This window comes from Loxodonta africana, chromosome 21, assembly GCF_030014295.1.
Source record: "Loxodonta africana isolate mLoxAfr1 chromosome 21, mLoxAfr1.hap2, whole genome shotgun sequence".
Lineage (NCBI taxonomy): Eukaryota > Metazoa > Chordata > Mammalia > Proboscidea > Elephantidae > Loxodonta > Loxodonta africana.
In genome coordinates this window covers 59,353,221-59,368,400 of record NC_087362.1, presented here as the reverse complement: position 1 = coordinate 59,368,400, position 15,180 = coordinate 59,353,221, and the positions used below count along the sequence as shown (strand labels likewise).

The 15,180-nt window shown below is 46.5% G+C and overlaps 1 protein-coding gene across 4 annotated transcripts in view; it reads left to right on the top strand.

Annotated features, from left to right (window-relative positions):
* ADGRG5 (adhesion G protein-coupled receptor G5) overlaps positions 1 to 14,498 on the top strand; it is a 29,331-nt gene extending 14,833 nt beyond the window's left edge. For 3 of the 4 annotated variants that reach the window (XM_064273986.1, XM_064273987.1, XM_064273983.1), the window contains 2 exons: positions 1,478 to 1,755; positions 2,323 to 14,498. In XM_064273986.1, coding sequence (XP_064130056.1) covers positions 1,478 to 1,755; positions 2,323 to 2,435 — 391 coding nt within the window. In that variant the 3' untranslated portion in view covers positions 2,436 to 14,498. Of the gene's footprint in view, positions 1 to 1,477; positions 1,756 to 2,100; positions 2,288 to 2,322 lie in introns of those variants that run through there. The other variant, XM_064273984.1, reaches the window with a different exon arrangement.
* The last annotated feature ends 682 nt before the right edge of the window (positions 14,499 to 15,180 follow it).

Genomic DNA, 15,180 nt, shown 5'->3' with positions numbered 1-15,180 from the left:
CCTACATGATCCCCTCAGTAGAGTCAAGGGAGTGGAAGGGGCTTACTTCCTGTTCCTACCAGAGTTGGGGCTGGCTTCTCAGAGGAAGTGTGACTTAGGACCCTTCGGACGTCTGCTGTATTATATGTGATGTGGACAAAAGAATATAAGTGACACTCACCAGACAGGAAGCATGTTGGTGTATGGACCTTAAAGAGCCCCCACCCTGAAAACTAGCTTCTCCCTGAGTCTTCCTCACGCTACCCTCCCCTCTCAGAAAACTGTTACCCCGATTTCATGAATTTTATTCTTCTGCGTTTTAAAAAATAGTTTAGTTTTCCTAAACAAAAACAGCAATACAGCAATACAGCAATAGAACAAAAGCTTGAGACTAACTCAAAGGCCCACTGATAGGACACTGGATTAATAAATTGTGGTAGAGTCACCAACAAACTATGATCTAGCAGTGAAAATGAAGGGCCCATGATTACGTTCATCAACTTGAATGACTCCCCAAAAGAAAGCTGTGACTGCAGTGGCAGGAGCCCGTGGCCAGAGCCTGAGCAGGTGGTGGGCTCAGACCACTGGTAGGAGAACTTACTAGTGTGTCTTCCTGAGCAAATTCCTCCATCTCTCTGAGCCTCAGTTTCCTCATCTGTAGAATGGGAGTGATAAAATGCCTACCCCATAGGGTTGTCCTGCGGATTGAGTGAGATTACCCATGTAAAGCATTTAACATGGTATCTTACCTGGTAGAAGGTGGCACCTGTCTTGAGGGTGTTTTGGGAGGCAAAGGGCGTGAAGGCAGCCAGGGCATAGGGAGGGTGTAGGACCAGGGCTGGGGCCACCATTAGTCTTCTCTCTGGCTCTTTCCTTGGCCCCTGGTGAGGTTCTCCTCCTGCTTGCCCTGTTCCCCGGGCCATACATGGAGAGCACCCCTACACCAAACCATGAGCTGGCAGTGTCCCACCCAGGGGACCAGCAGCTAGAATCTCTCCATTCACAGCTCAGGGAAGGGACACGCTGGTCCAGTCTAGGTGGGGAAGGTGAGGACATGGGATTAGGTGATAACCATGTGCTAGGGTGCAAGGGGCAGTTTCCAGGAAAGAGGGTCCCAGGCCATTGATCCTGTAGAATATCATGCAAGTTGGCATTTGGGCTGGCCTTGGAAGGGAGCAGAGTTAGACAGATGTAGAGAGAAGAGGAAGTTTTCAGGTGGGTATAGGCATGGAATCATGGGAGAGACTGGTGTGGCTGGAAAGGAGGGCATTTGGGTGTTCCAGAAGGGGGCAAGGTGGCAGGTGGGCCCCTTCCTGGTAGCCTGGCTGGAAAGCTGTACCTAGGACTTTACTAAGCGTGCAATCAGATGGAAATAATGGGACCTGAGCCAGGAGACCAGACTGGGTTCAAGAAGCAGTCCAGAGGCCAAGTGGCCCTGTTGTTCGCCCACAGCCTTGGGGTCCCCCACCAACCCTGGCATTTTATTCCTCCCCTGCAGATGCTGGCTGCTGAATCCCAAGGTGCACAGTGTCCTGGTCATGGGCTATGGTGGCCTCACATCTCTTTTCAACCTGGTGGTGCTGGCCCGGGTGCTGCAGGCCCTACGCAAGCTGCGAGAGCGGGAGAAGGCAATGGGTGCTCGGGCCTGCCGGGACGCCATCACTGTGCTGGGTCTCACAGTGCTGCTGGGCACCACCTGGGCCTTGGCTTTCTTCTCCTTTGGCATCTTCCTCCTGCCCCAGCTCTTCCTCTTCACCATCTTTAACTCGTTCTACGGTAGGGCCTTTGGGTACCCCAGACGAGTTCCCAGGGGGTCGTGTACAGGGGTGGGGTGTTCATTGGCAAAGGGTGCAGCTGAGGGGTGAGTTGGGGGCTGAAATCCAGCCCTCAGCTCCACTTGCCAAGCTGGGATGGGGCTACGTCTGCCCAGAGGAAGGGGCTTTACCTTCTAATTTGCACAAAGGCACCCTGTGGGCTAGCAATGGTCTGATCCTTACACTCCTATACTCCATCCCTCTGGCCTCGAACAGCAAGGGATTCTGGGAATTACTCATGAGCCCTGTTGTTGTTGTTTTGGGTGCTGTCCAGTCAATTCCAACTCATAGCCACTCTATCTGACAGAGTAGAACTGCTCCGTAGGATTTTCTTGGCTGTAATCTTTATGGAAGCAGATCACCAGGTCCTTCTCCTGTGGAGCCGCTAGGTGGGTTCAAACCACCAACCTTCGGGTTAGCAGCCAAGCACCACCAGGGCTCCTTTCCCCCTAGCCAGGAGGTCCTTGGATTCTGGATGAGGTCCATGCTCCTCCTATGATGGTCCCACTGACGAGCCTTTTGCTTGCAGGCTTCTTCCTTTTCCTGTGGTTCTGCACCCAGAGGTGCCGCACAGAGGCAGAGGCAGAGGCGGAGGCAGGGACGGAGATGGATGCCTTCAGTTCCTCCCAGGTGGTGCAGTAGTCTGGATCCTTTCGGCTTCAACCCAGGCCTCTCTGACTGCCTGCAGCCCCAAGGTCCCCAGCTCCCACTGGAGAAGGTAGCCTACCTGCTGCTGGACACCTGAGACCACTGTGCCCTCCAGAGAGATGATCCCACCCGTGTGGCCTCCCTAGGCCCAGAGAAGGCAGGACACGGCTCTGCCTCCCCCTAATGTTCTGTTTTGGGGCAGGTCTAGCCCCACCTGGGGGCACTGAACTTTGCCCTGGTGCCACGGGCCCAGCTGGCCTGGCTTACAGGCAGAGCACTGGCCCAGGAGTCAGGAGGCCCAGTTTCAAGGCCTGGCTCTGAGTCTCACCGAATGAATGACCTTGGGCCTGCTCTTCCTCACTGACCCTTGATTTCTACATCTGTGACATGAGGATGAGTGGCTCCAGTCCTGTCTACCCCAGAAACTTTGTGAAGACTGAGTAAGACCAAGGGTGGGAGAGGGTTGGGGTTGGGGTGGGGATTCCCATTCTGGCCTCACTCAGTGACCTCTGCCTGCCTGCATAGGGTTGGGGTCTCAGCCAGCCTGCTCTGGAAGCACTTGCTGGTCCCTCCCACCTGCCTCCTGGGGAGAGCCAGACTGGACCCTGGCCCAGGGCCCTGGCCCAGGGCCCTAGCCCAGTGCTTGGAAATTGTCTCAGATTCACCAGCCTATGTCAGGGGCCCCTTTTCCTTTAACCCCCAAATTGCAGTGACTCCACACCTTCACATTCCAAGGATTGGAATCCAGTCCTTGCCAAGGGCACTTCTCCAGTGCTCTTGAGGCCCCCGAATGCCATGTAGACCAGCAGCTAGGGCCATGGAGCATCCTCAGAGTAGGAGAGAGACGCCCCTTTCTCCTCCAGTGGGTAAGCTGGGCCCCAGTGACCCAGCTATGTGATGATTGGATGGGATTGAATTTCCCCTGGAGAGCATGAGGGTATGGGTTCTAAACCCCAGTCACAGAGAATTATCATTGCCCGTGACCCTGTCTGGTCATATTGGAGGACAAATACTCCTGAGACCAGCGCCTTTCCCAGGCTGCACACCAGAGGGTGATGTCTGCCTGTGCTCAGAGGCCTTGGCACCTGAGAATGCTGTGGTCACCTGTTTGTGGGCAAGCAGCTCAGCTTGGAGAGGCCTATGCCTCTGGAACTCTGCTTGCAGAGTGAATGGCAGGTGGAAAAGCCAGCACTGTTTATACAGCTGGCTGTTTCTCTCTTGTCCTGATGCAGCTGTCCCTTCTTGGTCTTAGGGCAATTGTCTGAGGTGGGCTCTCGGGGCCCCACTGCAGTCCACCAGACAGGTTTTAATGAGCTTAAATGCCACAGAAAGGGAAATGGAGCCCGATCTCTTTTTTTTCCAGGGGGATCTTCTGCCCTATGCACATTTCTGGATGCAAATAGCTTTTTATGAGGTGTTGCAGGGCGCAGGCTCTGGAGCTAGACTGCCCGGGCTCACATACCAGCTCTGCCACTTGTTAGCTGTGTGACCATGGGCAAGTCATTTAACCTCTCTGTGCCTTAGTTTCCCCATCTGTAAAATAAGGGCAGTAATAGTACCTGTTTTGAGGATTAAATAAGATTTGTTGCTGCTGTTGAGAACACACACAGCAAAGCATATACCAATTCAAGTTTCTGAACATACAATTTAATGACATTGATTACCTTCTTTGAGTTATGCAACCTCTCACCCTCCTTTTCTGAGCTGTTCCTCCCTCATTAACATAAACTCACTGCTCCCTAAGATTCCTATCTGATCTTTTGAGTTGCTGTTGTCACTTTGATACCATAATGATAGCTCTTAAAAGAGCATAATGCTCATGGCAGACCTTTTTTTACTAGTTACTAAACTATTGTTTGGGTTTTAAGATAACATCAGGGGATATTTTTGGTTTAAGGTTTAAAGATGATCTCAGGGCAATAGTTTCAGGGGTTCATCTACCATCCGTGGCTCTGGAAAGTCTAGAGTCCATGAGAATGTGAAATTCTGTTCTGTATTTTCTCCCTTTTGATCAGGATTCTTCTATGAAATGTTTGATCAAAAAGTTCAGTAATGGTAGCTGGACACCTCCCAGTTCTTCTGGTCTCATGGTAAAGGAGGCAGCTGTTCATGGAGACAATTATCCACACACTCCATATCCTCCTCCTATTCCTTACTCTCCTTCCTCTGTTGCTCCAGGTGAATAGAGACCAATTCTTGTGCCTTGGATGGCTGCTCTCAAGCTTTTAAGACCCCAGGCACTACACAACGAACTAGGAGGTAGAACAGAAGCACTAAACACGTCATTAGGCCAGTTAACTGGCATGTCCCATGAAACCATGATCCTAAACCTCCAAACCAGGGAGCCAAATCCCATGAAGTTTTTGGTTGTACATAAGCAGCCTCAGTAGCTATCTACTCTGTTTTTTGTTGTTGTTGTTGTAAATGTATCTGTCACACAACCTTTGCCAATTCAACTTTTTATAAGCGTACAACTTACTGGCAGAAATTACAATAATTGTCTGTGCAACCCTACCCTTAATCAATGCAATTTTTTCTCACTGTTAACCCCCCTTTTTCCCATCCTTCCTGCCCCTGGTAACCACTAATAAACTTTGTTCTCTATACATTTGCCTTTTCTTGTCTTTTTATATAAGTGAGGTCGTACAATATTTATCCTTTTGTGACTGGCTTATTTCGCGCAGCATAATGTCTCCAAGCTCCAACCTTACTTGATATATCAAGACTTCATTTCTCCTATTGGCTGAGTTGTATTCCATTGTAGGTATGTACTCCATTTTGTTAATCCATCCATCTGTTGATGGGCATTTAGGTTGTTTCCGCCTTTTGGTTACTGTGCATAGTGCTTCAGTGAACGTTGGTGTACACATCTCTTTTTGAGTCTTTGGTTTCAAGTCTTTGGTGTAGGTATATACCTAGGAGTGGAATTGCTGGGTCATATGGTAGTTCTATTTTTTAGTTTTTCGAGAAACCTTTACACTTCTTTTCAAAATGGCTATACCATTTTGTATTCCTATCAGCAGTGGGTAAGGATTCCAGTTTCACTACATCCTAGCCAATGTTTGCTATTTTCTGCTTTTTTTTTTTTTTAATCTTAGCCATCCTAGCAGGAGTGAAATATTATCTCATTGTTGTGTTGATTTGCATTTCTCTGATGGCTAATAACGCTGAGCATCTTTTCACTTGTTTGGTGGCTATTTGAATGTCCTTTTTGGTGAAACGTCTATTCAAGTCCTTTGATCATTTTATGATTGGGTTATTTGTCTTTTTATTGCTAAGTTGTCAAAGATATATATATATATAGGTTATTAGATTCTTGGCGGATATAGGGTTTCTTATTCTCCCAGTTGGTAGCTTGTCTTGTCACTTTTTTGGTAAGTCTTTTGACGAACAAAAAAAATGCTTTAAATTTTTTTATTGTTCTGTAGATGAAGGTTTATGGAGCAAACTAATTTCTCATGATGAACAAAATTTTTAATTTTTATGAGGTCTCACTTATTTATTTTGTCTTTTGCTGTTTGTGCTTTTGTTACTAAAACCAAAACCATTGAGTCAATTCTGACTCTTAGTGACCCTATAGGACAGAGTAGAACTGCCCCATAGGGTTTCCAAAGAGTGCCTGGTGGATTAGAACTGTCAACCTTTTGGTTAGCAGCCGTAACTCTTAACCACTATGTCACTGGGGTTACTGTATTAGATAATCCATTGTTGAAAGCTGGGTCTGATAGCATTACCCCTGCCTGTTCTTCTAAGAATTTTATTTTAGTTTTAGTTTGACATTTAGCTCCTTAACCCATTTTGAATTTGTTTTGTGCACAGTGTGAGGCTTGGACCCTGTATCATTTTTCTGCATGTGGAAATCCAATTTTCTCAGCACCATTTATTGAAGAGACTCTTCTTTCTCCATCGAATGGACTTAGCACCCAGGATTAAATAAGATTTAATCTATATAAAGAGGCTTAGCCCAGAGTAAGGCCTCAATAAATGATTGTTATTATTGTCATTGAAGTCCCTGGGTGATGCAAATGGTTAGTGAGCTCGGCCGCTAACCAAAAGCTTGGAGGTTGGAGTCCACCCAGAGGTGCCTTGGAAGAAAGGCCTGGAAGTCTTCTGAAAAATCAGCCATTGAAAACCCTATGGGGTGGGTGGTGGGGAGAAAACCCTGTGGAGCACAGTTCTACTCTGACATGCATGGGGTCACCATCAGCCAATTGCAACCCTACAGTAACTGGTTTTTAAAAATTGTTATCTTTAGTTTTTTTGCTGTTATTTTTATTAACAGTATCAATCGTGTCTCAGAGGCCAGCCCTTCTAAGCCCCAGGTCCAGGTCTGCTCAGCATGACAGGCCCAGCTCCTCTTGAGGCACATCCTGCTCCCCCTCTGCTTCCTCGGTCTCTCTCTTGCCCCATTGTGGGTTCCACTCCAGCCTCAATGGCCTTTTGCTCTCCTGGGAATATTTCCCACACAGGACAGCCTCCAGACCTGTGCCATGTGTCCCCATATCCTCTATCTATTTAAATTCCTGGGTGCCCATTTGTCACGGCTTCCGTGAAATCTCGCCCAGCCCCACCACAGGGAGGGCCTCTTTCCCACTCGGACTCCAGGCAGAGCCCTCCAACCTCTCTCAGGTGATATGAGCCTGGGCCCCAGCTCGTCTGGGCTAGCCCAGCCCTAAGCTGTACCAGGATCCCAGGCTTTGGGGTGGCCCCAGGCTAACGAGTATACCCCAGGATCATGGGAACCTCTGGCTCCTCTCTTGGGAGCTCCAGGGAGAGGTGTCCCAGGCTCCTGCTGTGGTGGGGTCTGTAGCCCACTGAAGCAAGGCCTTCTCTAGGACTCCCAGCCCAGGGCCCGGCCTCTTAGAGCTCACCGAACCCAGGGCTTGCCGCAGGAGGATGTGGCTATGGCGACTTGGGATGGATCTGGTGGTTCCAGGAAACAACCCCAAGCTTGTGGCCCTGAGCCCCACTGGGGCTCAGGCTTTGGGCAGGGACCACTTCCCGGGAGTGTCCCAGCTGGGTATAGGGGGGAGGACTGACGGAGAGCGTGCAGTGCCAGGCTGGGCCTACCCCATCATCTCCTTTCTCTAAGCAGAGTCCCGGCCTAGCTTAGATGCAGGTGCTGGCCCAGCTCTCCAGGGCTTCCAGTCTAGAGGGAAGATGGAGCTGGTTGGAGGTCTAGAGGCCTCAGTACAGGGCCAGGAGACACTAGGGTGACATTTGAAGAGATGACAAATAGATGCCAGAGCACTACAGGCTAAGAGGTTTCTGTGTTTTTTTGTTACTGCTATTCAGAAAATGCATAAAGTGTGTGTGTGAGAGGGTGAGAGGTTGAAAGTGGGATTGCCAGATAAAATACAGGACACCCAATGTGTGGGACATACTTATATTAGAAATGATTCCTTATTTATTTGGAATTCAAATTAAGCTGGGCATCATATATGTCCATATCTATCTATCTTTTTATTTATTTTTTCTCCAAATCTGGCAACCTTAGTTGAAAGGAGCGCTGGCTGAGAAGTCCAGGGTGTGGACTCTTTTACCCTTCAGATCAGCCCAGTCTACTGAGCGGGCAGCCTCCTGCCCACCAGATGAGGCCTGCTGACTCAACTCAAGGGTCTTCTCCCAGTGCCACCCTTGGTGGGTCTCTCAGGGAGGCAGGGAGCCAGGTAGCTAAGAATAGGGGGATCCCAGACAGCCTAGGTTCAAATCTTGGCTGAGGGGCAGACTCATTCACCATGGACCTTGGCAAGCCTCTTGGCCTCTCTGAGACTTAGTTTCCTTACCTGTGAAATGGGGGTTGTCCTAGTTGTTACCTCAGGGACTGATGTGAAGGGTCAGTAAGAGAAAGGTATGAGTTCCCAGCATGATAAACAATGCTTACACATGGGTTGTTGTCAGTCACCTGTCCAGGAATGTCCCCAGGGGCTCCCTCTATGCCCTCTCTAACAGGGCTTGGCCAAGAGCAGACCCTCCAGAGTGTGAGGGAATGCCTAGTTCGGTGCCCCACACGCCATAAAACCAAACCAAAACCAAACCCATTGCTGTTGAGTAAGTTCCGACTCATAGCAATGCTACAGGACAGAGTAGAACTGCCCTATAGGGTTTACAAGGCTGTAATCCTTATGGAAACAGACTGCCACATCTTTCTCCCGTGGAGCTGCTGGTGGGTTTGGACTGCCGACCTTTTGGTTAACAGCTTAGCACTTAGCTACTGCACCACCAGGGCTCCCTTCCACACCGTGGGTCCTGTGAACTGTGTCTAAAAACATATGGTGAGAGCTTCAGCCTAGGGTTCAGAAGGTTAGAGTCTGGTTGTGAGGGTGCAGGTACACTCCCCAGCTGAGTGGGCACAGGTAGGGCAGCCAAGCCAGGCTGGGGTGGGGGGTGTCATTCCCATAGTGGCCACCAGGGGTCAGAGTCGACCACATCTGCCTTCCTCCCTGTTGACAACGCCTGAGGGAGGCCTGCAGAGTAGTGGGGGCACCCAAATCCCTGCATTCTGTGAGGTGGGACATTTCCAGAAAGAGCATATGTGAGTCCTGACGACTTTCCCAGCTGTGTTAAAGAAGAAAACTGGCCAGTCTGTCCATCTGTAGGGCTGTCTATCATTCTTACTTCCATCTGTGTATTTGCCATCCGTTTGTCCCTTTGTCCATTCACCTGTCAGTTCATCCGTTCAGCCTTCTGCCTGTCCATCCATCCATTGCTCCTTCGTCTTCTATTCGTCCATTTAGCCGTCTGATATCTATCCATCTGTCCACTATCTTCCATCCATCCATTTATCTATCTGTCCCTTTATCTGCCCATCTGTCTGTCCACCTGTCCATCCTAATGTCTGTCAGTCCATCTGTCCATATTTCTTTATTCATCCATCCACCTATCCATCCAAACATCTGTCCACCTGCCATCTCTCCAACCCAACAATCCATATGCTGAGCCAGGCCTTGCTCATCCCTGTGGTACCTCATGAAGGGAAAAGACCCAGTTCCTGCCCCCTTCCTGAGCTCACCTGATAGGGACTGGTGATCTACCAAATAGTGATGACACAGTGTGATGTGTATGGACAAACTTGTTAGTTGCTGTCAAGTTGGCTCTGACTTATGGCTACCTTATGTATAACAGAATGAAACATTGCCTAGTTCTGCTCCATCTCCATGATCATTAGTATATTTGAGTCCATTGTGGCTATTGTTTCAATCCATTTCATTGAGGGTTTCCCTCAAATTTAGGGATACAAAAATAACACACTTCATTATTTTTTTACAGCACGTTAGACTCCAAGGCCTGGATGGGTAGGAAGCTCAGTTTGTCATTTGTAGAGAAGGTCTTTTGATTAAACAAAAATCTGGGAGGTTTATGTTGCTCCTGGAAAGAAAATGGGGAAAGGGCCCCTGCTAAGCTTCAGCCGACCATGGTCACTGCTGATGTCCTCATACTTGGCCCATGGGGTCTCTTATGTCATCCCCCCCTTACCCTCCCCAGGCTTCCTGGTACAGGAAAACTTGCTGAGGCTGAAAAGCTGGTGTCCCAGAGGCACCCTAGACATTCCTTCAGGTTATTCCCAGCAGTGGGAGCCTCTGGTCTCGGGCAGGTCCCAGTGTTACTCCCTCACACCAGGAGCCCAGGATGCAGGAACATCAATCTTCCAGGAAGCCCAGGCCCTCTGGGCTTGCTGCTTCTTTAGGTGTAGTACTACGGTGGGTGAGAAGCCTAACCTAGCCTGGGTGAGACGGTGGGGACAAGAATGTGCCATATGGGAGGGGGCTTCTAAGCCAAGACCTCAATGTTAAACAGGGTTGGGCAGGGGAAAGGGGAGGGTGAGAATTGTTTCAAGCAAAGGTTTGGGGTTGGGAAGTGAAGGGGAGGGAGAGAGAGTGCAATCAACAGGCTTGGTGAGCTGGGTGGCAGCAGGAGGGGCAAGAGGAGAAACCAGAGGGCTAAGCAGGAGCCAGATCAGGGAGCTTGGGCAGTAGGGAGATAACGAAGGTCTTTGGGCAGAGGAATTCGTGATCTAGTGTCCAACCTTCATGGAAACAACTCTGGAGCTCCTCAGAGGCCTTGGAGGTCCTGAAGGAATCCAGTCCACCGTCTACAGCAGCGACCTCGATAACTCCCTTACGTTGGGGTTTCTACCTTCCTGCTCTCACTCTCCCCACCCTTACTCCTGCTCCTGGCTTCACCTTCCAGACACACTGCCTGCACCCACATCCTTGTCTCAGGCTCTGCCTTTCCTCTTTTTCTATTGACTTGTAAGAGATACTTAAGTATTCTGGGTACTACTCCTTTGTCAGTTATATTATTGCAAATATATTCTTCTACTCTGTATGGCTTGTCTTTCCATTTTTTTTTTCTGTTGTCTTTTGATGAACAAAAATTCTTCAGTTTAATGCAGTCTAATTGATTCATCTTCTGCTTTATAGTTAGTGCTTTGTGTGTTCATTTAAGAAATTCTCCCCCGCTCCGAAGTCAGGAAGACAGCCTTCTATATTTTTGCCTAGAAGCTTTATAGCTTTTCACATTTAGGTCTTTAATCCATCTGCAATTGATCTTTTGTGAATGGCATGTGCTAGGGTCAAATTTCACTTTTTTCCCTATGTGTATACCCAGGTGTCTTAGCACCATTAATTGAAAAGTCAACTCTTTTCCCAATGCTCTGAAGTGCCACCTGGGTTATAAGCCAGGGAGCCACGTGTATGTGGGTCTGTTGGTGAATGAGTCTGTCTCTTTTTACACCAGTCCCACACCATCTCTCAGTTAAGTTTTGAAATCTTATCTGATTAAGCTTTGCACATTGCTGGTTAGATTTATCACTAGGTACTTGATATAGTTTGAAGTATTGTAAATGGTGGTTGTATTAATTCCCTACTGATGTGTAAAAAATTACCCCAAAACCTAGTTGCTAAAACAGTGGGCATTCATTAACTCCCAGGAATTCAGGTGTGCCCTGGATGGGTGCCTCTGGCTCAAGGTCTCTTATGAGGGTGCAGTCAAGCCAGTGGCCAGGGCTGTGGTTTCATCTGAAGGCCTGATTTGTGGCAGGACACACGGGGCTGCCTCATGACATGGCAGCTAGCTTCCCCCAGAGCAAGTGGTCTGAGAGAGAGTGAGGGAGAGCACCCAAGATGAAAGGCACAGTCTTTTTATACCAGAATGTATGAAGTGACATCTCAGGATTTCTGCCATATTCAATTCATTAGAGGGGAGTCGCTAAATAGAACCCACAGTCATGGGGAGGGTATTACACAAAGACGTGAATATCGGGAGGTGAGAATCACTGGGGGTCATCTTTGTTTTTAGGTGCCATGGAGTTGACTCCAACTTATAGCAACCTATGTACAACAGAACGAAACACTGCTGGCCCCTCACCATCCTCACAATCGTTGTTATATTTGGACCCGTTGTTTTGGCCACTGTGTGAATCGATCTCATTGAGGGTCTTCCTCTTTTCTGATGACCCTGTGCTTAACCAAACATGACACCCTTCTCCAGGGACTGGTTCCCCAGATAACATGCCCAAAGTACGTAAGACAAAGTTTCATCATCCTCGCTTCTAAGAATTCTGGCTATACTTCTTCCAAGACAGATTTGTTTGTTCTTCTGGCCGTCCGTAGTGTACTCAATATTCTTCGCCGACACCAATTAGGAGGCATCAGTTCTTCTGCGGGCCATCTTAAAGGCTGCCTATTACAGCCATTTTTAAGAATTTCACTTTCTAGTTGTTTGTGGCTATTATATAGCTTGCATAATGATGTTTTAATATTGATTTTTTTTTAAATCCGGCAAACTTGCTAAGCTCTTGTTATTTCTAATAGTTTATCTGTAGACTCTTCTGTATTTTTTATGTATGCCTTATATCATCTGTGAACGAAGCTTGTTTTTATCTCTTCAATCCTTGTGTGTTATATTACTTTCCCTTTCCTTACTACACTCTCTAGGCCTTACCAAACAATATCAAACAGCTGTGGATTGAATTATGTCCCCCCAAAATATGTGTTGTAAATCCTAACCCCTATATCTGTAGTTATAATTCCATTTGGGAATGGGTTGTGCTTGTTACATTAGTGAGACAGGATTAGTGTAAGGTGTATCTTGAGCCAATTTCTTCTGAGATATAAAAGAGATTTAACTAGCATGGCAGAAGCAGAGATGGGGGAAGAGAGATGCCAAGGCACACGAAGATCGCTCAGGAGCAGAAGCTCAAAAGAGACAAGGACATTTCTCCAGATCCGGCAAAGAAAAAAAGCCTTCCCCTAGAGCTGGCACCCTGAATTTGGGCTTCTAGCCTCCTAAGCTTTGTGTTTGTTAAAGCCACCCACCTGTGGTACTTCTGTTACAGTCTCACTTGATAACTAAGGCTTCCCTATCTTGTTACCAATCTCAAAGGAAAAGTTTTCAACAGTTTCACCTTTAAGTCTAATGCTGTAGTAGTTTTTTCTTTTTTTTCATATACATTTGCTCTCCAACAAGGTTATACATAAGTTGAAACAGGTACGGTTGGTTCGTAACTAACTTTAGGTAGTCAAATGTTTGTTCTAGTATATAGTATGTAGTATATCTTTCAATGCATAAAAAAACTTTAAAGAAACACTTGCAGATACACTAAAACATCTTTAACGTAATAATACAGTAGTAATAATAATGTTTTGATGCAGGTCACAAAGTAGTGCCTGTTCATTATGAACCGTTGCCTGTACCTGGGTTTTTAGTATAATAGGCTTTATGGGGGTTGGATCATAACTGCGGGTTGTACGTAAGTCGGACGTTCGTAACCTGGGTCCTGCCTGTATATAATATGTTGTCCGCACATCACATAACACCCTGTTTTGCAGAATGTATCTTGGATGTTAAGCGACTCATAACTGTGTTATGTTTATTGACAATATATGTAGTTTTTTTCTTCATAGCCTTTCACTATGTGATTTGTTTTCTTTTCACATTGATGATGGTTGTTCTGTTATTCAGGAAAGTTTGTATTTTTTTTTCTATAGTTACCAATATAATAATACCGTACACATTTAGGCCTCCTTTTGCTACAAATGGTGACTATTGGTTCCCTACAGATTACATTCAACAGCAGGAAAACAAAAATCCTCACAACTGACCAATAAGCAACATCATGATAAACACAGAAAAGACTGAAGTTGTCAAGGATTTCATTTTACTTGGATCCACAATCAACACCCATGGAAGCAGTGGTCAAGAAATCAAATGACATATTGCATTGAGTAAATCTGCTGCAAAAAGACCTCTTTAAAGCGTTGAAAAGCAAAGATGTCACTTTGAGGGCTAAGGTGTGCCTGACCCAAGACATAGTCTTTTCAATCACCTCATATGCGTGTGAAAGCTGAACAATGAATGAGGAAGACCAAAGAAGAATTGATGTCTTTGAGTCACAGTGTTGGTGAAGAATACTGAATATACCGTGGACTGTGGCCAAAAGACTGATCAAATCGGTCTTGGAAGAAGTACAACTGCACTGCTCCTTGGAAGTGAGGATGGTGAGACTTCGTCTCATGTAGTTTGAACATGTTATCAGAAGGGACCAGTCCCTGGAAAAGGACACTGTGCTTGGTAAGGTAGAGGGTCGGTGAAAAAAAGGAAGACCCTCAACAAGACCGATTGACACAGTGGCTGTAACAATGGGTTCAAACAGCAACGATTATGAGGATTGCGCAGGACTGGGCAGTATTTCGTTTCCTTGTATATAGGGTCGATAGAGTCAGAAGCAACTCGATGACATCTAACAACAACAACAACATTGGTTCCCTACCATCAACCACAATGTAGCTTATACATTCTTCTCCCCCATCATCTAATTTTAGTGTTTTCCTTTGGACCCTTGAATACGCTTCCGCTTCTTCTTCATTTCTCAGCTTTCAAAGATATCCTTTTTTTCTTAGCAAATCCTATGAAGCTGTCTGTATACTAATTATGCTTTCTACTTTCTTTCCCTTTCTTCCACTTTTTAGTTAGTTCTGGTCTTTGTACATTGTCAGAGCCTGTAATATTTACCTATATTCTGTCGCTCTTATTCCTACCTTTTTCTATAGGTCCCTGGGTGGTGCAAACTGTGTGCTCTCAGCAACTAATCAAAAGAAAGGTTGATGGTTGAAACCCACCCAGTGGCACCGCAAAAGATAGGCCTCGTGATCTGATTCCATAAAGATTACAGAGAAGAAAGCCTTATGGAGCTCAGTTCTATTCTGCAACACATGGGATCGCCATAAGTCAAAATTTACTCACTGGCAATGGGTTTGGTTTTTTGGTTTTTAACCTTAGTTCTACAGTTAAATCGTTTTAGTGCGCACCACTGGTTCTCATGCCAAAGTATCTTCAAATAATATTCTGGATGTCTGAAGCTTTTCCTCCTGTGGATTTCTCATGAGTCCAACAAGTCTTAAGTTCTAGTTTATGTTCTACATTCAAAAATAGTTGTTTTTAGCCTTATACCTGAAGAACAACTTGACGGTTATAAAATCCTTGAGTAACATCTTTTATTATTATTATTATCGTCTTGTAGGTGTTTCTCCACTGTCTTTCAGTGTTGAATATTGCTCTGAAGAATTCTGGTTGCACTTTGATTCTCTTTTTCTTATAGGAGACTTGGTCTTTTTGCTGGGATTTCCAAAGAATTCTTTCTTTATATTTTAAGCGTAAAAGTCTTATAGGCTAAATTGAATATTCTGGGTCAGTTTTCTCAGGTACATGTGCCTTTTCAATATGCGGATTCAAATTA